This window comes from Catharus ustulatus, chromosome 28 (genome assembly GCF_009819885.2).
Source record: "Catharus ustulatus isolate bCatUst1 chromosome 28, bCatUst1.pri.v2, whole genome shotgun sequence".
Classification (NCBI taxonomy): domain Eukaryota; kingdom Metazoa; phylum Chordata; class Aves; order Passeriformes; family Turdidae; genus Catharus; species Catharus ustulatus.
The window spans coordinates 4,520,322-4,546,696 of record NC_046248.1 but is presented as its reverse complement, the minus strand read 5'-3'; the positions used below and the strand labels follow the sequence as shown (position 1 = coordinate 4,546,696).

Below are 26,375 nucleotides of genomic sequence, written 5' to 3'. Positions count from 1 at the left end.
AGCCACAGGAAAATTCACTGGGATCGGGTTCTAGCAGGGTAAACAAACACTCTGAGGCAGAGTTTGACAGAATTTGCTGTAAATCCTCCCCAAAACACGTCCCAGAGCACGGGGCTCAGGATCAGCAGTGCCAGGGAAGCTGCTCCTCTTGTGTCCTTATCAGAGGGAAAGTGTTGAAAACTCACATTCACACCAACATTAAAAGTTATTTACAAAATACTGAAGAAGTGGTAATAACAAACAGAGAGGACAAAACATTCATCCTTCATTGCTCCCACACATAAGAAGCTTTGCTGCTCCAGGTCTAGATACGTGGCTGATGGCAGAGTGTAAGATTAATTCGTTTAAAAGCACTAAAATGTGCAAATTAATTACCACAGCCATCCATGCGTGTTTTAGCTGGCTTAAACGCTGGGTTGTTTTTTCCAGGTTAAGGGAAATTTTAACCTGCAAGGAGCTCTACCCAGCTCTGTAGCCCGAAGAGCTGGAAGCCCAAAGATCCTGAATACTGCCAATGAAAATTCAGGAGCTATCATAGCCCTTGATTGAACATCCCAATAGTTTCATTAAGACCTCGTCCCCGCGTTTTATGTTTGCTAATTAGCAAATTCAAACACTTTATCTGCGTGTTATCTTTGTGCAAGAGAGTGGCAAATTCCTGTCATTATAAAATATTGCGAGAATTTAAAGGTTCACGAGCAATTAGATTTCGTAATTCTTGTTTATGCCTCGGAAGGATTGTTCATTTGAAAACTTTGCAGTCAATATGTACAAAGATAAAACACCGGCCTGCGTTGCTCTGGTGACTGAAGTCAAGTGGCTGAGCGAGCTGAATGGATTAGGAGAGAAAAATGTTTGGAAGTCCTGCCCTGATGCTCAGATGGGTGTTTCAGGGAATTCACACCCGAGCAGGGTCTGTGCCCTGCTTGGGGACATTGTCGGGGTGATGGGCAGAGGGCAGAGGGGGCACAGGGAGCACAGCTCGGGGGTGATGGGCAGGGAGCACAGGGGCACAGGGGGCACAGCTCGGGGTGATGGGCAGGGGGCAGAGGGAGCACAGGGGGCACAGCTCGGGGTGATGGGCAGGGGGCACAGGGGGCACAGGGGGCACAGGGAGCACAGCTCGGGGGTGATGGGCAGGGGGCAGAGGGAGCACAGGGAGCACAGCTCGGGGTGATGGGCAGGGGGCAGAGGGAGCACAGGGAGCACAGGGGGCACAGGGGGCACAGCTCGGGGGTGATGGGCAGGGGGCACAGGAGCACAGGGAGCACAGCTCGGGGGTGATGGGCAGGGGGCACAGGGGGCACAGGGGGCAGAGGGAGCACAGGGAGCACAGGGGGCACAGCTCGGGGGTGATGGGCAGGGGGCACAGGAGCACAGGGAGCACAGCTCGGGGGTGATGGGCAGGGGGCACAGGGGGCACAGGGGGCAGAGGGAGCACAGGGAGCACAGGGAGCACAGCTCGGGGTGATGGGCAGGGGGCACAGGGGGCACAGCTCGGGGTGATGGGCAGGGGGCACAGGGGGCACAGGGAGCACAGCTCGGGGTTGCTGGTTTGGAGGGTGAAAAGCGAGGGATGCGGTGCCGGTGTGGGCAGGGATGGAGCGCGGAGGAGCAATGACACCTGGCGGCAGGAGAGACCCGGGAGAGAACGGGACAGCGCACCCGGGACTGGCCCGGGACAGAGCGGGGATTGAGCAGGGACTGACCTGGGATCGTGCAGGGATTGTCCTGGGATTGTGCAGGGACTGGGACTGAGCAGGGACTGTCCTGGGATTGTTCTGGGATTGTCCTGGGATTGTCCTGGGACTGTCCTGGGATTGTCCTGGATTGTGCAGGGACTGTCCTGGGATTGTCCTGGGGTTGTGCAGGGACTGGGATTGAGCTGGGATTGTCCTGGGACCCAGCACATTCCCTGGGATTGTCCTGGGACTGTCCTGGGATTGTGCAGGGATTGTCCTGGGACTGTGCAGGGACTGTCCTGGAATTTTCCTGGGATTGTCCTGGGATTGTCCTGGGACTGTGCAGGGACTGTCATGGGATTGCCCTGGGATTGTGCAGGGACTGTCCTGGAATTTTCCTGGGATTGTCCTGGGACTGTGCTGGGATTGTGCAGGGATTCTCCTGGGATTGTGCTGGGACTGTGCAGGGACCCCAAATATCCGCCAGGATTGTCCCTGGCATTGTGCAGGGACTGTCCTGGGATTGTCCTGAGATTGTGCAAGGGTTGTCCTGGGATTGTCCTGGGATTGTGCAGGGACCCAGCACCCCCCCAGCTGCTGGGGACCAGGGAAACCCTTCACCCTTATTCCGTGGAGGATGATGCAATAATTTGGGTGGGAAGGGACCAAAAAAAAGCTCATTTAATCCAACCCCTGTGCATTAAAAATGTTCATTACTCCATTCCAGCCCTGCTCCCTGCTCAGGTCCATCAACATTTCCTGGTGTCACTCAGCCCAGGAGCTCAGGGGGTGCTGGAAATTCTCTCTTCTGCTCCAGTGGTGGAACTGAGAGGTTCTGCAGCAGTTCCAGGACAGGAAGAAGATGTATCTTTGATTGCTTTTTAATCACAGTAATAACAGTAATGGAGGCAATGAGTGGAATTGCTGGGAAAGAGCTGAGCTCTCTCCTCTGCTCAGTCCCTCGTGGGGTAAACAAGAAGGATTTACCAGCTCCCCAGTGAATTGTTGGGATCCTCCCTCTTCAGGATGAGTGGTGCTGATGTCTGGGGAGAAATAACTGGGAGCAGAAATATGCCAGGAATCCTCTGGAAATCTTCCTGTGAATAACCCTTGTCCACACAGAGGGATGCACAAATACTCCTTCAGGTGCCATCAGTGCTGCACCTGCTTGGTTTTGGCCTTGAATCTGCACCTTCAGCACCCCAGAGGGTTTTACCTCCCCCTCAGGGTGAGGAGAAGCTGTGATGGACACAGCACCTTGGAGCTGAGCAGAACCAGAGACCTGCTCAGGTGGGTGGAGAGCTCCAGTGGTGCCCAGGACTAAACTCCTGGGGAGAGCCAGGTCCTGGCTGGGGTGAAATAATCTTATTTTGGCCAGTGAATACAGGAACAAGAGTTTCCCTGCAGAGGGAAGTGTGAGGTTTAACTCTGGCACAGGCTGAGGGGTTTTTCAGGACTTTTGTGGCACCAGTGTTGGGTATTTTTGGGGTGTCCTGTTAGAAATGCATCCATCAGCCTTTGCCCCTCACAGATGTGGGAATCTCCTCTGACCTGAAATACCCAACAAAGCAGTGAAACAGCCTCTGAGGGCCTGCAAAATGGGCTCTCCAAGGAGAGAGACTCAGCATGAAGGATGGTTTGGAGACACAGCCCCACTGAGAGCACAGAAACACCAAAGACAGAGCTCAGCCCGTGGGTTTGGTCAGACATGGAGCTTTCTCCTTTATTTCTGCAGTGTGGTGCACACATCAGGGGCCCCATTTACATCACCAACCCAGACCCAAACAGCTCCTGCCCAGCTCAGAGCCTGGAACCCCCTGGGAAGCAGAGGCACCACAGGGCTGGGGTGTGCCTGGGGGAAAGGGGACTCAGTGAGGTCCTGGCATCCTCCAGGGCTCCATTCCTGGGGGGAATTTGGGTGTGCAAAGGATGGGGGAGCACAGAGGGACAGCAGGAGCAAAGGGACAGTGGTGGCCTCAGGTCATGCCCATGTTTTGGAGCTTAAAAAGGAGGTGGTGGAAGGTTTGACTGGACCTGCTCAAGGGCAGAACGGTGAGACCTGGAGGGGGCTGGTTTTATCCTTTCACACACATCCTCAAACCCCTCAGAGCTTTTCCCAAGCAATTCCATCCCTCTTTTTCACATCCCTTTTATCATATCTTGCCCTACCACACCAGCCCCTTCCTCCTCTGCTCTTTATAGAAAAAAAAAAAAATCATCATAAAGTGACATTTCAAGTGCTCTGGAGCAACCAACATTCAGCCCCAGGAGTTTTGGGTGAGCTGTTGGGTTAAAAAGCTGTGAGTATCTTTATAAAGGGATCAGCCAGGAAGGAATTTGCAGGTGGGGCCTCCCTCAGCAAGGTGCTGCAAGCAGGAAAAAGTGGGGGGAAGCCATTCCAAAACTGCTTGAATAGAGCAAACCATGAAAAGGAGCTGTCAGGTCTGGGTTTTTACCATTTGAGGGTTCTTGTTCCCATCTCTCCCCCTGCATGGCATGGACTGAACCCCTCAGCTCGTCCATGGAGAGGGAAAATCACCTCAGGGAGATCATGGAATGGTTCTCCAGCCCTGGACGTGATTCATCTGTCCAGGGGACAAATACAAAAATATTATCCTGAGCAAAAAGCTGTGGCAGTAATTCTCATTGCCCACTGCAGGGGAAAGAAGAAAAAAAAAATAAAATACCTGAACTACAGTATATAAATCAATTTTGGTTTAGGGGAATTAAGAAAAACCACCACAAACCAGAAAAGCACCCAGCACCTATGGCATCTAATCAATCTTGTATTACTAGGATGGATTTGCTTTTTATTTCTTAATTTGAAAAAGGTGGCTGGAGGGGCACTTTAATGGGCTGGAAAGTCTCCCTGCCTTCCTCCAGCAGCTCTGGGTTTTATTTCAGGTGGGGAGCAGAGCTGAGCTGGTGGAGGAGCCTGTGATGCCACCAGGGGATGGAGCTGGGTGTCCCCAGCGTGGAGAGAAAAGCTGGAGCCTGGGAAGAGCTTTGGGAACAGCCAGCAGGGCTGAACAGCTCTGGGGACAAGGGGACAGCCGAGCAGGGGGTGCCACCCAAGCATCCACAATTGCAGGAGGGGCAGAGCAGGGACAGGGAGGGGACAGGGAGGGGACAGCAGAGCTCTCAAGGTGAGAGATTTGGGGAAAAGTCCTGGTTTGCTCAGGGCAAGGCCGTTCCCTCCTGCACTGCCCTGGCCCTGGCAGGGGTGGGAGCAGAAGGGTTAATGGGACAGCAGGTACATCCATGGAAATCCTCAGTGAGTGGCACTCCGAGCTCTCCCCATCCCTCAGCAGCTCAGGGCGCCTCGTTGGAGGTGGCTCCGTTGCCTTTGTTGACGTAGAAGGGGCGGTAATGTGACTGCAAGGCACAATTTGGGGACATCAGTCTGAGCCCCTCTGTATGACCCACACCTCACCCACACCTTCCAATTCCTGCCTCAGCACCTCCAGCTTTTCCCCCTGGACAGCAGAGCTGCCTCCTTCCCCTCCTGGAGACATCAAATGCAAATAACTTGGATTTTTTCATTATTATTTACATGCTTTGCATGGCCCTCAGTGCTGAGCCAAACGATGCCTCATGTAAAAGCTCAGACTGTGACTCACAGCTCGATGAGAGGGTTTTTTTTTCTTTTTTTTTTTTTTTTTGGGAGAAGGGGAATGTCACCTTTATTTTTATGCCTCTGTCAGTGTGTTTTAATTGCTCAGGGGAGCTGTCACACTCCCAGTTATGCAAGTTGTGTGGGGTTTTATTTGTGCTCTCTGCCTGGCAAAGCCCAAGCTCTTGTGCAGGGGAATTCTCACACAGTGGGGCACTGCAGCACCCAGAAATAGAAATGCAGAGATGGGGCAGAATCAACAACAATTGGCATTTTCTGCATCTCCAGCTCTGTTTGCTGCAGCCCCTGAGGGAATCTGGACCTGGATCTGGAATTTCACCCTGATCTGCCCCATTTCAAAGTTGTGCTGTGCACGCTGCAGAAACAGCAGCCAGTTTATTGACTGCACAATCTCCAGCCTGGCTGGGAATATCCTCCCACCACTGAAGGAACAACCACAGAATTCAGGAAAAATGGGCTTTTAATGCCCAGTCTGCCTTAGGTTTGTTCTCTGTGGGGTCTCTCCCAACTTCTGCACCCCTTTAGGTGCAGCCCTGTTTAATATCAGGGAGCACAGACAGAGCAGCCCCTCTCAGTGCTCAGCACCTCCTGCTCAATGTTCTCTTTTGTCAAGATTCTTTTCACTTTATGGCTTTAATTTCCAAGATATGAAAGAGGGGGGCTCCATTTAAAAGAGCTCACTGGGTGTGGAAAAAAACCCTTTCTCCTTAAACAGTCCTTGGTGAAAATTCATATTTACAGACCTTTTAGAATGTATATTACTTAAATACACATTTAAGGCTATTTTAAAAGCTAGATTATTGGCCCAATAGACCATAAAAGCTCCTGCAGAGATACTGCAGCCTGGAGTATGTATTTCTATTTTGGTGCTTTTTAAATGCTTGTATTTATCAGCTCAATTGTTGGGTTCAGGGCTGGGTGGGGAATATTGGCTATAAAAAGGAAATGGTCATTACAGATGTGAGCATGGGAGAGGGAGGGAGGCAGGGAAGGGATGGTGGGACAAGTCACCCAGATTTTCTCTGTGGGGATTAAGGGAAAATCACCAGGAACACAATGGATGTGGCTGATGATGTTTTAGAGGGTCAAACCCAAGGCAGAAGGGATGGCAGAATTTTGCTGCAGCACCTTCAAAGGCTCCAGGATTTCCTGGAAGAATCTGCCAAGGAACATCCCTTCCACAGGAGGAATTCACCTCCTGGGGAGCCTTGAAAATGGAGCAGATCCAGCTGCAGTCCCTTTTTACCACTTGGTACCTGCTGTGTGTTTCCCTGAGTGTGGGAATGCTCTCAGCTCCTCACAGCTCTCATTTCCATCATCTCTCACAAATGAGCAGCCAGAAATCACAAAAAAAAATTTAAAAATGTTTCACTTGAGATGGCAAAATCTCAGCAATCTCAATTCAGATCATGGCAGGCCTGAGTGCGGCACAGTGAGAATAAAACCAGATGAACTTGGTGCATTAACTGGTGTGTATTTGAGACAGCAGCCCTAAACCATCACTGCCCTGTGCCTCTGATCATGATCAGTGTGAAATAGTGGCTCAGAGAAGCTGTGGTGATTCCTGACCCCTCATCTTTGATCCTGCCTGTGCCCACTGCAGGACATGGCCAGCACAGCACTTGATGTGCCTGTCCCTGGTGTCATTTACACATGGTGGATGTCACACAGTGACACAGAGTGGGTGACAGCCCTGCAGGCAGGAAAAGCCCTGCCAGCACCATTTTACAGGATTTGCACAAAATCCTCCATTGAATTTTAGCCCAGAACGTTTTCAAATCATCATTTTTGCAGCACTGATTGGAGCTGTGAAAGCTGGGGAGGTTCATCTGCACCCTGAAGAGGAGCAGTGGGGTTGAAGCTTTAATTCCCACCATCCCAAAGGACCCACCCTTATTCCTGAAGCCCCCCTGGAACAGCCTGAAGCACTCCCAAGGATAAAAAATGACATTTTTTCTTACCAATACAGACTGCTTGGAGGAGGATTTCCACGTCTGTGGCGTCACCTTTGCAGACTGGTGCCTCACTATGGAAGGGTAGGCTGTGACAACACAAAACACAGCCAGTGATGGGTCAGCCCCTGGCACTGCCACCCCCCTGTCCCCTGGCCAGCAGCAGCAGCAGGACTGGAAGTGCCACCTCATTAGTATTGCATTGCTCAACATGGAAATGCAGCCATCCCCGGGCTGGGACAGACAGACAGACAGACAGCCCTCAGATGCCTTCCCACCACCCAATCAGGCAGGAAAGAAGGTCTGGCTAATTAAAATGTCTGAGGAATGCAGAGAGGTGGAATGCAATCACACCAATTAAATCCAGGCCGAGTCCCAAAGTCAGCATTCTGCCTCTTGCAGAGAGCACTCCAGGCTGTTTAATTAGTGCAGAGAGCTGAGCCTGGGCTTCCTGCAGCTCCTCTGACAGAGCCTCAGCCCTGCTGTGCCCCGGGGTGCAGCAGTGTCACAGCCACAGCATCCCAGAGCATCCCAGCACGGCCCTGCCCCAGCACCTCCTGCACCCACCTCTGCTGGGGAGTGCCAGGAGGGTGAATGGGGGTTTGATTCTGGTGAATAAGGACAGGCAGCTCCTGCTTTCTCTTTTTTCTATTTTTTTTTTTTTTTTTTTAGGTTGTGCTGTTTGTGTTATTTTGCAGCAGTGAAACTAGAAGGGCAAAAGGCCATGGTGTCCTCAGAAATCATCTAGAATTTATTTCTAAAATCAAAAATCCCTCCACCTGTTCCCTGGAGACAAAACTTGAATATTTTTAAGCACTCTCCTGAGCGTCAGGCCAAGGTGTGGGGTGCTCCAGGAGGGCACACTGGGGTGTGTGAGCCCAGCAGGGGCAGCAGGAGGGGGATACTCAGCTCCTAGTACCGGTCTTAGTGAAGAGGCTCCCATCAGACTGTTTGCTGAAGTCACCGGGCGGATTCTGTCCCACCGAGGAGAACTGAAAAGGCAGCTTAGTGCCATTGCCTACTGGAAGACAGAAGAGGTTGTGTTATTCCACGGGGCTGCTCTGTGCTCTCTGCAGCATTTCCAAACTCCCACGAGCCTGCCCTTGGCTCGGGGCTGGGGCAGGGCCAGCCCTGGTCCCTCTGTGTGTGTGTGTCAGGGACAAACCCAGCAGTGTGAGCTGTGAGTGATGCCCCAGGTAGGGCACAGCTCTGTGCTGCAACCCCAGCAGTGTGAGCTGTGAGTGATGCTCCAGGCAGGGCACAGCTCTGTGCTGCAACCCCAGCAGTGTGAGCTGTGAGTGATGCTCCAGGTAGGGCACAGCTCTGTGCTACAGACCCAGCAGTGTGTGCTGTGAGTGATGCTCCCTGCTGCAGCCCCAGAGCTCAGGTGGGGCTCAGAGCAGCAGCTCCAGGGCCAGCAGGGATGACTCCAGCACTGGCCTTGCCTCCCAGCAGTGCAGGCTTCACTCAAACCCCAGTGACATGAAAGCTGCCCCTCATCTCTGAGAGGAGAGGGACACAGCCCTGCCTGTGAGAGCAGCAGGGGCTGAGGTGTGGCTGTGTCACCAGAGCAGGGTGGCCCTGGCTGCCTCCAGCACCAGGCTGGACCTTGTAGGAACGGAGCAAAGGAGGAGAATGTTGGAAAAGGAAGAGAAAAGGCATGAACGTGTGTTTGAGAGCTTGTTCGTGGAAGGTGTGATGAGGAGAAGCACCTGAGAGCTTTGGAGTCTCCTCCTGGTTGTGCCACAACCCCCAGAGAGTGCTGTGAACATTCAGCACTTGGGGACCTTTGCAAACTGCCTCCTGTGTTCTCCAGCTCCTTTCTGTGTGCACAGGGCTGCCTTTCCCTCCCCTGGGAGCTGAGGTGTGAGCAGGAGCTGGCTCTGGGGCTGCTCAGGTGCCAGGGCAGGCAGAGGGGAGCAGGGCTGGGGTTAGTCAGGCACAAAGCTGTGGCACGGGGGGTTAGATCCTCTCCCACTGAAGGCGGAATTACCCGTACCAAGTGTTTCCTCGGTCGCTTGGAAGGAGGAAAATTCCCATGACCGTGGGTTGAAATTGGCTGTAAAACAAGAGCATCCAGGTCAGCAGTGGGCTCCTGGCGAGCTGCTCAAGGCCTGTACCTGGCTCTGCTCTAGGAAAGGGTCCCCACCGAGCTGGGACAGCCCCACAACAGAGATTTGGGAGCAGGGGAGAGCCTGGGCTTTACTCCTGGGGGAATGGGGGAATTCTGCACTCAGCAGAGCCACAGGGCTGCAGGAATTTGCCAGCTCAGGGTTGGGTACTCAATGTGAGAGCTCTGCAGGCAGAGGTGTGGGTTCAGAGCTCCAAAGACACCAGCACAGGGACATTTCCCAGCCCTGTGTGCCCCAGGCTCCCAGCAGGACACAGCCTGGTGCTGCTGCAGCCCTTCTGGGGCTCCCAGTAAAGCAAAAAGAAATGGAATCTTGGAGCTGCTCTGCTGCCATCCTGTGGGCTGCTTCTCTTCTCAATATGTGTTTCTGTTTACACAATTCTCTCTCTGTGTGCCTGAGTCCCTTCTACTCTCCATTCAAAGACTTTCAAGATGATTTTTCCAAATTTCTCCTGGCTTTGGCCAAACTGTTTGACACATCAGGAGAAGAAAGTTTAGTGGGAGAGGGAGAAAGGAGTGTGGAGCAGGTGAACAGATTGTTCCTCTGTCTTTGAGGCAGTGTTTGAAATGTTTTATGTTCCTCTGTCTTTGAGGCAGTGTTTGAAATGTTTTATATCCCTCTGCCTCGTCCTGTCATCTCTGCAAGCAAATATTGGATCATAGAATGGGTTGGGTTGAAAGGGACCTTAAAAATAATCCCATTCCAGCCACGAGCAGGGACATTTCCCACTATCCCAGGCTTCTCCAACCTGGCTTTGGACACTTCCAGGGATCCAGGGGCAGCCCCAGCTGCTCTGTGCCAGGGCCTCACCACCCTCACAGGAAGAATTTCTCCCTAAAATCCCACCTAAACCTCCTCCCTTTCAGTTTGTAGCCATTTATTATGAAACTCAAGACAGTGGAAATCTCCTTGAATTTAAGCAGGGCTTAAAAACCATTAGGTTCAGCTGGAATCCAAGCAGCTCCTCAGTTTGGGCTGCTGTAATTAGCTCAGAGCATTCCTCAATCCAGCAAACAGACTTTCCACTGTGGCCTGGGGCAGAATCTGCAGCGACCCAGCCCAGGCAGAAACAGGGTGTGGAGCAAAGCTGCCACGAGATATTGAAGGATTCTGAGTGTGTTACACAATGCCAAGGGTGGTCTTTGCTTTTTTCCTCCCTTTTTTGGGGGGATTCTTTAACAAAGATGCAATCAGCTGCACTGCTGGGCTTTGATGCCACAGTTTCAGGGCACAGAGAGCTGCAGAGAGTGCAATGATGATGGGCATGCTGCATTATTCATGGGGTAATCCTTGGCTAGCCAGCCTGCAAGCCAAGTGGGTCACATCTGCTTTGCCTACTGATTCATCCTGCTCCCCAAACCCTCCCAGCAGCTGGAGCCTTCCTGAGCCCTGACCCTGCTGGGTCTGCCCAATCCCCCTGAGCACAGGCTGTGTGTGCAGTCATGGGCTTGTTGTTTTGGGCACAGTCACTCTGTTGATAGAAAACACAGAATGAGTAATTGGGAAGGCAGCATTGTCTGTGTTTCCAGGAAAACACGGATGTGGAGGTGGAACAAGCCAGCCCCCAGTGTTTGGAGAGTCAGCAGGAGAGGGGAATTGTGCAGCTCTCTCTGTGCTCTGGACACAAATCCCTGCAGGGTCTGCCAGTGCAGGAGATCCCTCCTGGACCTTCAGGCAGGGATGCTGGATCCCACACAGAGCCTCTTCTCCCAGCTGTCAGCAGAGGGGAGCTCAGGCATTCCTGACAGCACTGACCATGCTGTACCAAACCAAAATGGCTTTTTCCTCCTTTTCTCCCTTCCTTTCTGCCAGGCTGGGCAGTGTCCCCATTGTCCAGAGTTCCTCCCTGCCTTTGGGGCTGTTCCCACTGAAAACTCCACATTTTGAGTAGAGATAAGCTCAGCTTGTACAGTGTAAGGGTTGATTTTCAAACTTCCCTCAGGGTTGGAAAGTTTTGGGTGAGTCTGTGGTCTCAGAATTGGCCTGGAAACCCTGAGGCAGCTGAGCAGGAGAGCAGCAAAACAAACCCAACCCTAAAAATAAAAGGCCCCTCTGCCCCTGAACTTGGGCAGAGCCCTGCTCATGGATGGGAATTCCAGCCCTGCTCCAAACAACATCCTCAGGCTGCCAGGCGTGGGCTGAGGGCACAGGAGAAGGGCAAAGGGGCAGTGCAGACAAAGGGCTCAGTGTTGGGCTCTGGGTTATGCTCAGAAAACCCCAGGAATGTTCCCTCAGGGGGTGACCCTGTCCCTGTCCCTGTCCCTGTCCCTGTCCCTGCAGAACAGCAGCTGGAAACACCTGGCAAACCCAGGCAGGGATGAAATTTGGTTTCTTGTTTCGTGCCACCCTTCCTGTTCTTTAGTTCCTTGCCTTGCCTGGGCTTTCAGCACTCTCAGCTCCTGGCTCTGGGTGCCAATTTAGGAATGCCAGCTGTGGTTTTAGAGCTGGATGTGTTGGAAACATTGGTTCACTCCAAAAATTCATCCTGCAACAAGTGGGACACAAGCAAATCACCAGGGCAGAGCTCAGGGAGGAACTCCACACTCCTGCTTTTATTTTTTGTTTTTTAGGACACATTCCTCACTTCTTCTGTCCTTTCCCTGCAAGGAAAAATTATATTTGGTGGTGAAAGTAAAACCTTAATGCTCAGTGCAGCTTTCACTTGATAGCACAGAGAGATAAGGTTTGGATGGAGAAAAACACTGATTTTATCCTGATAACCCATGTCAAAACTCCCCTAAATTCACTGTTGGATAGAGTTCAGTCACTCCAGCTCTTCCCCTTCCAACTGAGAACCTTTTCTGCCTGGTTTGAGGCAAAACTTTGTCAGAGCTCTGTGAGCTGGAGAGAAAACACACAGAGGGATGGCCCTGAGATGTGAGGGAGAGCAAATGTTGGGACACATCATCAGTGGGATTCCTTTGGAGGGCTGGAAGGGAGCCTGCCCATCCCTGGGGTGCCATACCTTTGGGAGACAGGAACATGGAAAACCTCTTCAGGTTGTCAGGCTGGTTCCACTCGTAGTTGTTCATCATGAACCGGTGGTCCCCTGGAGAGGCAGAGCAGGGCATGAACTCAGGGATGTTCCTGGGGGGCTTTAACCCCCTGTGGGATCTTCCCCTGAGAGCTAAAGCTGTCCAGAGTCTAAAATAAAATTTCCCTCATTCAGCCTCACAGCACACACAGGATTTAAAATCCACAGGGGAAGCTGAGGGTTGAGGCATTTCCTTACCCAAACACTGATGTGTGGCTAAAAATGACTCCAGAAGTTGGAGTTTGGCTCCTTTTGTGTGTTCAGCTCAGGGCTGGTTGATGGAGAAGTGCCACTGCTTAAAGCTCCAGAAATCCCTTCTGGGAGGGTTACATGGCTTGGTTTCTCCAGTTTTCAGGGATGCTAAAGCTGAGCTGCAAACAGCTCTGAACTCTTGGACAAGGGTGGTTGGTTCCAGTTTCATGGATCAAACTCACTGGCTCTGGATTCCTGAGCCTGATTCACAGGAAATGAGGCTTTATCACCACACTTGCTCATAAAAAACATTCTTTGAAGGCCTCTATAAACCCATTGTTCTCTGCCAGGAAGTAAATTCAGTTTTCATGTTTAAATAGCTCCATTCTTTGATTCTCAAGTCACTGAAGGAACTTTTCTTTTATTTCTCCCATTTATTTTGGTGCTATTTAAAGCTCCCTGATTATTTTTCTCCTCGCCACGTAGGTACCTGTTATGACAACTAAAAGGACATGGATTCCCTTTGGAGTCTGCTATTAAGCAGCTTTCATTCCATTAATATAATATTTCTTCCTGGGAAGTGTTTTACAGTACAAGATCAAGCCAGCTGCAAATGAATTTGTTGCAGTGACTCAGGGGGAGTCCGAGTTAATAACTCCACAGTTCCTTAATGGATTTAATTCCCTCCCAGCCTCTGGATGCAGAGTGCTGCTCTCTTTCATCTCTAACCATGGCTTGGACAAGGGAGAGCTCTGAAGCTCCTGGGACTCACCATAAATAACATTTCCCTCCTGTTCCCAAATTTTCAATCCAAGCTGTGTCCCTGGTAAAGCTCCCAGGTTTCTGGCAGGAGTTAGAAATGGTTTTGGCACTTGAATTCCGTGGATTTCAAATAACAACGAGGGCTTCTGGCATCAATAACACGGAGGAGACCCCAATTAAAAGAATCAAGAAGTAATCAGGCTTTATCCTGAGCTGCCAGAACTGAGTAGAACCTTGTTGGGTTTTAAAAATGTCCAAGGAAAATGCTCCAGGAAGGAAAACCCAGCCCAGCAGATGGAAATTCTGCACAGCTTCAGGTGAATGAAGAGAGGCAAATGCACAGAAGTGATTTTTGGATATCTGTTCATCATCTATTGATATCAAGTTATTGCCAGATTTCTCAGTAATTCTGGAGCACATGGAGTGTTGAGAATTTAAATAGAATGTTGCAGTGTTGAAAGATAAGTCATGTTCAATTAATTAAAAGGCAGGGAGAGCTTTAAGACCTGTGCACCCTTTGGGATCCCTGACCTTCCTGAAAGGCTGGTCCAGAAGGATCTGATCCATTTAATTCATGTCTGATGGAGAATGATGGCTCTGGACAGTGTCATTGTGAATAGAGGAGGGGTGTCGTTCACAGTAAATGCTGTGAATTTGAGTGAATTATCAACGATTTTGCAGATTTGCAGCAGAGCTCCTCAGCTCCCTGTGTTGTGTGAGCTGTCCTTGAGGTTATCCCTGCTCCTTTTGGACTCCCACACCCTCCTGGAGGAGCAGGGTTATTTATCCTCACATCAGCCATGCTGTGCTGGGGTTCCTCAGTGGCTGGGAGATTCCACCCAGCTGAGATAACCACTCATTCCCGTCCCTGCTGCTCCCAGGGCAGGAGGTCATTCCCTGGCATTAGGCAACGTTGTGGTGCCCTGTCCTGATCCCAGGGGTGAGCCTGATGCAAGACAAGTCCTTCACCCACAGCTAATTGGGAGGAAGTGGGTTAGAAACCTAAAAGATTAATTTTGGTGCTGTGACCTCTCTGTTCACCTCAAAGAGCACCTTGAACATGACTGAAGTGAGGGGAGCAGCCTGGGGCAGGGCAGGCAGGGAAGCTCTCTCAAGTCACTCCAGCTCAAGTTGTGGCTTAATACTCAAATGGAGCCCTTTAAACTTGGAAAATTGGATTTTCCAATATTTCCTTTCAGCGACAGGTGCTTGCAGGGTATTTCATGTTGCAGCCAGGCAAGCAGAGGCTGCAGCTCTGTATTTGTAATGTTTGATGTCACAGCAGCAGCCAGAGTGTACAAATGGGATTTCAAACTTGCCATCCCACCTTTGTGCCACTGCTTTTGCCCTTTACTCAGCACATCTGTGGAGTTTTCCCTCCTGGAAAATGTCCTGCTGAACTTCCAGGGGTTTCCCTTCCAGGGAAGGGCTCTTATGTTGAACCCATGAAATCCTAACCATGAAACCCCAAAAGGAGCCAAGAATCAGGGTTTGGTGTCCTGCATGAGATACTCTAAATCCCTGGCAGTTCAACTGAATCCATCCCCACACAGGAGTGGTGGAATAACCCTGAAATTGCAGAATTCACATCCTAACCACTCTGATACTCCAGCAATAATTCCATCTACAGGAGTTGCTACTCCCACTTTTCCCCCAGCTCTTTGCTTACTTTCTTCTCCATCAGGATTGCTCCCCATCCTCATGGCTCTGGGGAAGCAGGGAGGGAGGGGAGGGGAATATTTGGGATATTTTACCGTTCTCCATGTGGTTCCTCTCGATGAAGTTGCGGCCCAGGTCTGCCTTGCAGATTTTCTCCACGTGCCTCATGCAGACGTTGAGGAGGTCGTCCCTGAGCAGCCCCATGGATGGGCTCATGCTCTCCCCTTCCAGCAGCACGCTGTAGGTTGGGAGGGATGGAGGGGGCACATAATTCCTCATCAGAGCCCCAAATTCCTGCCAAAAAAAATAAAAAAAAAAAAAAGGGATCGCAATTAATGTGGAGCATAAAGATGTAGAGGCTGAATCTGAGCGATGTCAGACTCCAAAAGTGCAAAGGAAAGCAGGGAAGAGGGGCAGGGAAATGTTCTGTCCATGGTTTGCAGCCATCCATAAAAAGCCAAGTCCATTCCTCAGCTCCAAACCTGCAGGTGAATCCCTGCCATGGATGTGCAGCAGACTGGGGAAGGCTCACACATCATCTCACACATCTCACACCTCTCACACCTCTCACACACCTCACATATCTCTGGGATTGCCTTTGGGACAAATGCCATCCTCCCAGGGACAAAGGGCAGGGAAATGAGGTCTCTGTCACCTGCAGGAAGAGCACGGAGTCGCTGATCTGGTGGATCTGCTCCCTGTTCTCCTTGTCCTCCCGCAGCAGCTTCGCCCTCTCCTCCAGCTCATCCACGATTTCCTTCACGTTCTCCGAGGCGATTTTTTCCCTCTGATCCAGGGCAGCCTTCACCTCATCCCTCTGCCTCTCCAGGTCACGGATCAGCTCCTTGAAGTGCTGGTCCACCGTGGCTTTCTCGTTGGTGGTGTAATTCTGGATGGGCAAGGGGAAGGGACAGGAGGGAGCAGAGAAGAGAAACAAGAAATTATTAAAATTTCACCGAGTTCTTTGCTAACAGGGACACACAGAGGGGGAGAAACCCAAGGATTCAGCATTTAGAGAATGGAAACTCCAGCTATGCAAGTCTCAGCTGCAGGGAAGTTGTGCCAAGAGAAGCAATACCTGTTCCTGCAATAATCACATGGATGCAATCCAAAAGGGCCACTGCCTTCCAAATATCTCCTATTTCAATTCACGCACTTGAAACCACTCTGTAACCTTCTAAATCAGGGCTCTGGCTCCTGGACAATTGGAGGAGCAAATTCCCACCATTTCAAAGGATGAAAGGTGCTGAAACACTTTGTACAGGCCTGACCTCGAGGTGCCTCTGGAATATTCCTGAGAAGGACTGGGCATGGAACTATATTGAGAGTCAAAATTTCTAGGTCAGGTTTCCAATAATAATAACAATAATAATGGTAATAATAAAGCAGATGAAAAGCAGAGCTGGTGAGCCAATGTGCTTGCACCACATAAAAGGGAGAAGAATGGCTTTGCCTGTTAATATTATGCAAATTTTCTGGGGTGTCTCCAACTTGTGCTTTCACTGCTTTATTCAGTTAGACTATAAATGAAAAAAATAATACCATGACTCCATTCCAACCCTTACCACGGTGCAAGAATTATAAAGGAGCTCTCTCTCAGCATGGAAACAAGCTGTTCCACCATAAATAAGATGTTTGTTGGGGGAAATTCATCTGCTCCTGCTGTCTTATCTCAGTTTGGGCAACCCAGAGCCCTTTTGCAGGTTATTTGTGGATTTTGTTTCTAAATCTGCCTGGCTACTGGTGATGGAAGGGTCATAAAGGACCTGAAAAAAAGGGAGGCAGAGCAGGGAGTGCCTTGGTTTTGTATCAGGGCTTGATCTCCCCGCAGGGAATGTCGCAAGATGACTTCAGTGGGAGTTGTTGTTTCCAAGATTTGGCTTGGAGCTGGGGATAGGGATGAGGTAGAGGCTGGGGAAGGGATGGAGTGAGGGAGAGCTGGAGGAAAGGAGAGGGGAGAAGAACTGGTGTGTGGATGATCCAATTCCTCCCAAGCCATCTTCCCCTGGCCCCTGGAACTTGCTAGAATAGATAAGGTTTCCTAGATACCAAGGTTGAGTCAAATTCCTTAAGAATTTGGTCACTCTCCTAACACTTTGGAAGAGAATTGGTTAGAAATTAGTCTGTGTAATTGGTCAGTTCACCTTTAGAACTTCTCACTTAGATTGGATGCTGTTCTTTGTATAAACTTTTATTGGCTGTAGTTTGAATCCTCCCTGAACCTATAAATGTGACTGTGTGCCCTTTGTTCTGAGAGATCCCTGCTTGACCACCCTGCACATGAAATAAAGATTCTTGTGGAACTCGTCAAGTAAAGGCCTCCAGTCTTTCTCTGCTGGCTAAATGTGAGCTTTCTGAGAGACTGCTAAATGTTAGCACTCTGGTCCTGGCAAATACCACCAGAAAACCACACTGGTGATTACAGGAGGTGGGTTGGACAGCCCAAACTCACCTTAATGCGGTCCCTCTCCTTCTGCCACTTGTCCACCTCATCTTCCACCTCGATGATCTTCAGCTGCAGCTGCTCCTTCTGCAGCGACAGCTCAGCCTGCAGGGAGGAGAGGAGAGGGGAGGGAGCCAGGTGAGCTGGGGCTGAGGATGGCCCAGTTCAACCAGCCCCGAGCCTGCCCTGGTGCACTGGGAGCAGAGCAGGGAGGTCCAGGCTGCCACGAGCATCATCCCAGCACATTCAGCACCCACCTCCCAGGCTGTGCTTTTAATCACATGGGAGTCATGAGCTGCAGGGGAAGGCAGCTGTTTCAAAATTCAGCTGTGTGTGCAGAGCAGGGCCCAGCCCAGGGTGTGCCTGTGCAGCAATAACAGTTTTCATGTAATTACGGAATGACGTTGGACGAGTGTTGCAACAAGAGGATGATGCCTCCGGCAGGAATTCTGTTTAGACAGGATTGTGGATTAATTTGCTCTGAATTGAGAGCTTTCATGTAGCGATGGAGCTGGGGAATGCTTGGAAAAAAAATTTAAAAAGAAAAAAAAAGCCACAAAAGGAGGGGGAAGAGGTGTAGTCAACCTGCTTGGCTGAGATCAGCAGCTCCGCTGGGATTCGTTTGCATTTGGTTGTGCAGTGCCTTCCCAGAGGAGCTCAGAGCTCAGACTTGCACAGCAATTCGTGGCAGTGGAGCTGTGCACACCCTGCACTGTTCCCCTGCATCTTTTTCCCCTGCCCTGTTAACTCCAGCAACCCCTGCCTGGCTCCTTCCCATTCTCCATCCCTGCCTTTGCTGGTGCATTTCTGCATCTCTGCATTTCTGCATTTCTGCATCCCTGCATTTCTGCATTTCATGTGTGCACAGCTTGCTCTGGGCCATGGCTGGAGGCAGTCTGGCTGTGGGACACCCAGCCCAGAGCTGCTGAGGAGTTCCAGAGCTGGCAGAAATTCCCTGTGTTCTGTCATGCCAGGAGAACCTGCTGTTCATGGAAAATCGCTGGATTAACCCAAACCACTTAAACTCACACCAATTAGAGGCATGGATGGATAAATCCACCCTCACACTCCAGCTCTCCATCCAAGAATGTAATGGGACATGAAAATCTGGCTCTTGGCTGATCAGAGTTTAAAAAATTTCGTTCTCCACTCAAAATGAAGAGCAGGGGAGAAGCTGTGAAGGAGCCCAGACAGGAGCTCTTGTCCTGATGCCAGTGCAGTGTCTGAAGAGCCTCTGGAGCTGGAATTAGCACAGCTGCTCTGAGAGCCACCACCCCCAGCTGCTCCAGTTCAGAAAATCTCAGTTTATGGAGGCAGAACGATTGGATGGTGCTTTTGGTGCCTTAAAAACACAAGAAAAGTGGGCAGAGAAAAGGGAAGTGTGCCCAGAGCTGTGTCAGTGCCTCAAGAGCTGCATCCTCACGTTGCTTTTAGGAGTCAGGAGAGCACTGAATTTCTAATTTTTATCCACACACCCTCAGCAGTGGCCTGAACGCTGCCATGAGCTGATTCTCACCCTCCCCAGGGGCTCAGGGCACTCAGGAAAGGATTTTGTGGCTCAGCTTCACCAGGGAACCCCCACTGGCTTCCAGATGAGAAAATCTGCTCTGCTACCGATGGAAAGAACAAAGGCAGGAGTTTGATCCCATCATTTTCACATTTTCAAGACAGTGACTTGGAGGAATTCCTGCTGGTTTCCATTCCCACCTGCAGTGGGAGATGTCCTGTGCATCAAGACTCTGCACAGCAGGGAAATGCAATGAGATGAAAATATTTTAGATCCATTTATCCACTGCATTAAGCAATGTGAGAAATTACACCCAAATTCCAGTTGTTTCCTTGAATTGTTTGCAAAGTAAAAAGTTCATCTCCAGAGCAATTATTTCCCTCCTCATCCCCCAAAATCAGGACATCCTTATATGAGGATCCTGAGAATGTGAGGGAAATCCTACAGAGAAAGGCTGGATAGAATTTTTGGGGAAGAGCAGAACTTCCACAGCCACACAGACACTCCCAAACTCAAGGGATTTGCAGAGAAAATGACAGGAAAAAATATCAGGTGATGGCTGGAAGGTGGTGATAACAATATTATGTTTTTATGGTCCTTTTTAATTAAGATGGTCTCTGAGGAATTTTGGGAGCTATTATTTGTGAAAGTGATCCTGACTCTCAGCAGTTCAGTCATCCCCCAAAAGGTGCTGTGGGATGCAACAACCATTGAAGAGCCCAGGCACAATTTGGATTTCTGACTTGCAAATGGAAATCCCAACAGCCAGGATGCAAATCCCACACTCAGCCAGATTTGGCAATGGGGAAACACCAGCACAGGCTCCAGCAAGGGCAGGGGAGGTGAAGGGAGGTGCAAAAATTAAATAAATGCTACAAAAACCCACCCTAAAGATAGGAAAAAATCTTAAAGGGAGGTGCAAGGAGACTCTGGACTAGTGGAAAAACTGGTGGAGGGGCAGAAGGGTTCAGAAGGGTGCTCTGGAGGTGGAGCACAGCATCAAGGGTTCAGGAGGAGATTTCCTGATGGTTTTAAGACTTTTTTTTTGTCTGGAAGGTTGTTTTGGCTGCCCATGTGTATCACAGATATACAGGCACAGAATGGGGACACAGGTATCAGGGACAGGCAGTGCCTCAGCTTCACTCCCTAAGAGAAAACTCCTGTCTGTCTTCAAATTTCTCAGATTTTCCAGGGTCAAAAATCCTTGATGGACCATCCAGAACAAATCCATTGGAAGATTTGGGGTTGAGAAGATCCTCTTGAGAGATAATACAGCAATACCCCCATGGTAGAAATAACAGAAACAGTGAGGAAAAAATCCAGAAAATCCAGATTGAGACAATTTTTGAGCTGAGAAATGAAGGCATTGAGAACATTCAAGCTAAGATTGGGTCTCCTATTAGAGCCTCAGTTAATCAGGGCAGTGAAGAGGCTTCAGTGGCAGTTCAGAGTGTGCACCCAAGGGTGCAGAGCCCAGCCAGCCCTGGTGGTGGGGGATGATGAGCCCTGCACGATGATGCAAGTTCTTTGTGCAAGGCAGCACAAGCAGCATCATGCCCTGAGAGCCCTGGGAACAGCCCTGTGTCCCCAGCCTGGGACAGCTCTCATTTCCCTGCCAGCAGCAGCCAAAGGAAATCTGGGAGCTGCACAATGCTGCCCCAACTCCTTGTCCCAGGATGCTGTGGCTGAGAAGTCAGGGAGTTGTTTGAGATGTGATTTCTGCTGGGTTCACTATTGCACTGTCCCATCTGAACCTCTGGAGACTCTGCCAGCACCCTGTAAAATGTCCCTGGAGAAGCTGAGCCTCTCCTTGCTTGCCATGCAGTGGATTTTCCCTGGATTCTGTCCTCAGTGTAGAGGATTAATGCAGAATTCGGGTAAACAGACAAATTTACTCCAATTCCCAGCTGGGAAGAGTGCCCTTCCTGCAGGAAACTCTGGGGAAAGAGCATCTGCTCTGAGCTGTGTCCACAGAGCAACCACAGCTGGTGCAGATGAAATCCCAGAGCCAAGCTGCAGCAGTGAGAAAGGCCCCCAAACCCTTCCAAGGTTTAATTTTGTTTGCTGTCTGCTCAGTGAAAGTGATGCAGGGATGGGAATCCCTCTGGATCCATCTCTGGGGATGGTTTCCTTCAAAGCCTGGCTCAGCCTTTGTGAAATCCCCCCCTCTTTTCAAAGCTGTGTGGGAAGGAGGAACACCCAGCTCCCTGTACCCACAGTGAACCTGGCTTTAAAAATAAAGAATTGCAGAAAAACAACAAATCAAAGTGTTTCCAGCAGAGCTGCCCCAGCATGCTGAGCACCAAGGCTGCTGCTGGGAGGCAGTGCCAGGTTTTTACAGCTCTGGGACTGGCAGGCAGAGGTGAAGTTGTCTCCTGTAAAACAGGTTTGGGATGAAGGAGCCCCTTTCACAATGAAGGATGCTGGCTCCAAGGGGGGAGCTGATAAATCAAGGTTTTATTGGACTGTGCAAGCTGCTGTGGAGCACTCTCACTTTTAAAGTGTGAGTGGTTATTGCCCAGCCTCACTGACCTTCTCCTGGCTGTTTTTTTTGCACTGGCTCTGGTGCAAACTGTTACTTTTCCTTTAAACCTGCAGCAGGAAACGAATGCAAAGTGGATCTGGGGAGAGCATTAAAGGTTTGCTGGGTAAAATAGGCAAATAGCTGTGGGTGGGAAGTCAGGACAAATGTCTCTGTCTGAGTCCCTGTGCCTTTCCCTTGTGTCTGCTCAGCAGGAACGGGGGGTGAGTGACTCTCACCCCAGGCTCCTGAAAAGTGGAAGATGCTGCTGTGTTCTCTGTCTGAGACAGAGATATCAGGCTCTGCACTGCCCTAACTACAGGTCTGTGTTCTGGCTTGTTTGCATTCCTCTTCTCTGTCTGCTCCGTGGGACAAGCAGGGTTTCCTGATTCCACAGCAGGAGCTTTCCCAGCTCTAAAGCACAGCTCCTCTCCTCCCTACAGCCAGGACAGGCTAAATCTGCATTAATTCTGCAGAACTCAAGGGCAGAGGCACCTAAACCAAGCTTATTCTGTGCCACCTTGGTGCCACCAAACCCCTGAGCTCCCAGACTGGCAGTGCAGCACAACAAGCCCCAGTTCTGGAATCCTCTCCAGTTCTGGAGCCACACAACAGCCAGGAATGAGGAAATCCTGGCAGATAAATCCTGCACATCCAGCACTGTGTGAAGGGCTCTGGACAGCCAGGGATGAGGAAATCCCTGCAGATAAATCCTGCACATCCAGCACTGTGTGAAGGGCTCTGGACATCCAGGGAGGAGGAAATCCTGGCAGATAAATCCTGCACATCCAGCACTGTGTGAAGGGCTCTGGACAGCCAGGGATGAGGAAAACCCTGCAGATAAATCCTGGATATCCAGCACTGTGTGAAGGGCTCTGTCTGGACACAGCTTTGCCCTGGTCACCACTGCAGGGGCAGGATGGATTCTGGAGCTGCTGGGATGCCAAACTGGGGAAACTGGGCAGGGATGGGGATGACCTGGTGTGGGGTTGTTGTTATCCCTTCCTAAAGGGCAGCAGCCACTGTCCCAGTCACATTCCAGCTGGGCTGATTTGATAAGATGAGGTGTTACACACCAGGGGCTTGGAAATATTCATTGCTCTTTGTGGCTCCACCTCTGGTGAATAAATCAGGGGTGGGAACAAACATTTGTAGGCAACAGCTTTCGTGCTAATTGTTTTTGTCTGAGTGAATGCTCGCTCGAGTTCCAACACGATCAAACTCGCTGTCAGGAGGAGCTCGCACACGGGCGTGATTCATGTTGATAAATCCTAAATCCTTCAGGCTGGGAGCAGCAGAGCCAGTGCACAGCTAAAGGTGGCACAAGGACTCTGAGAGAGGAATCAAATCCCAATTCCCTGCTCATCCATGGTTGTGGCTTTAAAATCAAGGTGCTGGAGGTGTCTCCAGCCCTGGGAGGAAGGATCTGAGCAGCTTTGCTTCCTGAGGAAACAGCTGCTCCCCTCGTTCCAGGCTGGACACCTCGGCAGGGAAGGACACAGCTTGGTGTGAGAGCATCAAAACCACACGGACAGGCAATTCTGGAACAAACAGCAGGCTGGCAAGCCCTGCAGGAATTTGGGAAAGGCTGGCTGAGACGTGGAAAAGGTTTTGTGTGGTCCCAGCAAGGCTGCAGGATGGAGATGACACGGCAAGGAAGGACCAGAGAAGCAGAGATAAGCTCTACACTAGATGTTCCTTCAACCTGATAAGATAAATATTTCCATCCCCCAGAAAGATTAAAATTGTTCTTCCCATTAAGGGAGCTCCAGAACTTCTCACAGCAGGTCTCTGTGTTTGCCTGGTCACCACATCACAGCTCTGGTTTGGGCTTTGGGAGACCTTTGTGCCCTTCCAGGTTCTGACTGTGTGACTCCAGGCATGTTGTTTTATATAATTATTATTTTACAAGTCTCCTCTTTGGCATTTCTCCTGTCCTGTCTGCTTAGAAAGTTTCTAGGCCAGGTCCTGCTTTTACCATGAGGATGTGCAGCAATAAACATGGTGATACTCTGATTTTTTGCTAGAACCAGTGAAATCCTCCTCATCCACCCAGAAAGCAAACAGGAGGCTTTGGGAAAACAAAGGTGAAAGAATTTCATTAGTGAAATCTCCCTGATGTCCATCCTCTGAACCTGTTGTAACACTTCAGGGGAAATTATCAGGTTTTGTGCTTGCACCAGGGTTTGTTGTTTTTTTTTTTTTTTTTTTTTCCATTTAAACTTCAAAAGACTTTTTCCACAGGTGTGGCTCAACAGAAAAAAAAACAAAAAACAAACCTAATCTCACTCTGAGGAGCTGAGATAGCAATTTTCAACAGTTCTTAGTAATGAGTAACTTCAGCAGGCACTGATTTGACAATTTGTGTTCTGTAGGTGCTGACCCTGAGCAGTGCCCACCTTTCTGCGGTGGAAGACTGCCAAAAATCAAGAATATTGTCAAAACACTATCAAAAATCGAGAATATTTTTAAAAGCTTAGCATTTAGGGCTTTGGATCAGGCTCTGTTGGAAGTCAGGGTGCTGGCAGCCAGGTTGTCCATCCCTGAACCCAGCCTGCAGCACAACCCCAGCTCTGTGCTGCTCCAGAACCACAATCCCATGGGAACAGCAGCCAGGAAAAACCAACTCTGCACCGAACACTTCCCATCCTCCCCAGCGCATCCCGGGATTCCAGCCCAGCAGGGATTGAGCTGTGCTGTGACACTGGGAGCTGCAGGAATGTGAGGAGCAAAAGGAGGAATCTGAGGAGGATAAAAGGAGGATGGAAGGAGGAATAAAAGGAGGATAAAAAGAGGAATAAAAGGAGGAATAAAAGGAGGAATAAAGGGAGGATAAAAGGAGGAAAAAAAGGAGGATAAAAGGAGGGTAAAAGGAGGATAAAAGGAGGGTAAAAGGAGGAAAAAGAGGAGGAATAAGAGGAGGAATAAGAGAAGGAATAAGAGGAGGATAAAGAGAGTAATAAAAGGAGGATAGAAGAAGGGTAAAAGGAGGAATAACAGGAGGAATAAAAGAAGGGTAAAAGGAGGATAAAAGGAGGAATAATAGGAGGAATAAAGGAGAAAAAAAGGAGGATAAAAGGAGGAATAAAAGGAGGAATTAAAGGAGGAATAAAAGGATAAAAGGAGGATAAAAGGAGGAATAAAAAGAGGAATAAAAGGTGGAACAAAAAGGTGGAACAAAAGGAGGAATAAGAGGAGGAATAAAAGGAGGAATAAAAGGAGGATGAAAGGAGGAATAAAAGGAGGATAAATTTCTAAAATTACCTCTTTGCCAGCCTTCTCGATCTCCACTGTCACCGTGCTGTGGTTCTTGTGCTCCTGGAACATGCAGAGGTAGCAGATGCACATCTGGTCGGTCTGGCAGAACAGCTCCATGGTCTTGCCGTGCACGGGGCATTTTCTGGCCTCGAAGTCCCTGATGGGATCCAGCAGCTGGTGGTCCCGGAACGCCGCTCCCTCCAGGTGGGGCTTGAGGTGCAGCTCGCAGAAGGAAGCCTGGCACACCAGGCAGGACTTGACAGCCTTCTGCTTGTTGTCGATGCAGGAGTCGCAGAGAACGTCCTCGAGCTTGACACGGGGCCGCGAGCCCGCGGCTCTGTCGGCCTTGTTGAAGGGTCTCCTCAGATCCCCCGTCTCCACCAGGGGAAGGGAGGATTTCTTCAGCTCCGCAGAGAACAAGGATTTCCTCGCCTCCCCGTCAGCAGGCAGGAAGCTCTTTTTGGAATCCAGGGAGAACAGGGACTTCCTGAGGTCGCCTTTCTCCGGGAAGTTCAGGGCCGGTCTCCTCATGTCTCCAAACTGCATCTTCTTGGAGTCTGCCGAGTCCATGCTGAAGTAGGTTGACCTCTTCTCGTCGGATGACTCCACAAACTGAATGATGGGCCTCTTCCAGTCACTCCCAGAGAAGAGGGAGCTCTTGATTTGCCCTGTCTCCAAGGCAGCGCCTCCCGTGCCTTTTATAGCTTCTTTCTCACCTCCACCAGGGCTCGTGGCCTTCTTGGCTTCCTCTTCTTTTTTGGGGCTAGTTGGGCTCTTCACGTCCTCGGCTTTGCTGGCGGTGCCGTTCGTCCTGGCTGCGCTGCCCGTCTCCATGGCCTCAGTTCCTGTCTCAGCCCCCTGTTCCTGCTCTGGTCTGGGCGAGGAATGGCTCTGGAATGCAGAATTCAGGGAGATCTCTGCGCCCCGGTGACGCACCCCGAGCTCCCCAGGAGGAGCAGCGCGCCCGGATCGCGCCCAGCTGGATGCAGGGGGGAAGAAAGGAGGAAAGGAAGGAGCAGACGTGGAGGGATCACAAGCTCCAGCTGTGCACTTAATTATACAAGGCAGTCCACACCCAGGAACATTCTTGTCTAACCAGGTTGGTGAGGAAGGGCTGTTTATATACATAGAAATGTCTCCTTAAAAAAAAAAAAAAAAAAAAAAAAAAAAGTCATTTTCATTAAGATGTAGCAACCAGTTCCACCGCTTGCTTCAAAAATAATTTGGCCAGCAGCTGAGGTTCCCTGCTTGCAGAGATGGGCAGGGTCAGGGAGACCACGAGATGCCCAAGGTGGGTTTGTTAACTGGGTCATAGCCATGCACCAAAATAATTAGGGTTGTAATTAAAATGAACGCCTAGAATAAAGCATTCTTCAAGCAGGCTCCCCCCAGGGCTTGCTGCATTCAGGAGGGAGGAGAAATTCATGGTTAATGCTGGGTTTAAACGGCCCTATTATCTTTATTTTGGTTTTATTTTGGGTTTGTGCAAGGTCTGTCCATCTAGACCTGGAAATAACCCAGCCAGGGATCAGAACAGGTAAAAACTGGCTGGCCCTGCTTTTCCCACAGGCCACACAATCCCCAAAGGATGAGTGGTGA

General features: G+C 50.3%; 1 protein-coding gene across 1 annotated transcript; it reads right to left on the bottom strand.

Moving 5' to 3' along the window:
- Positions 1-4,913: 4,913 nt before the first annotated feature.
- TRIM29 (tripartite motif containing 29) lies at positions 4,914-25,610 on the bottom strand. Its single transcript, XM_033081787.1, has 9 exons — positions 24,783-25,610; positions 17,500-17,595; positions 15,703-15,936; positions 15,143-15,341; positions 12,366-12,449; positions 9,268-9,327; positions 8,188-8,289; positions 7,278-7,357; positions 4,914-5,057 (listed from the first exon to the last, which is right to left on the bottom strand). Exons 1-9 carry the CDS (start codon positions 25,608-25,610, stop codon positions 4,995-4,997), a joined length of 1,746 nt encoding a protein of 581 aa, XP_032937678.1. The 3' UTR covers positions 4,914-4,994.
- Between the last annotated feature and the right edge of the window lie 765 nt (positions 25,611-26,375).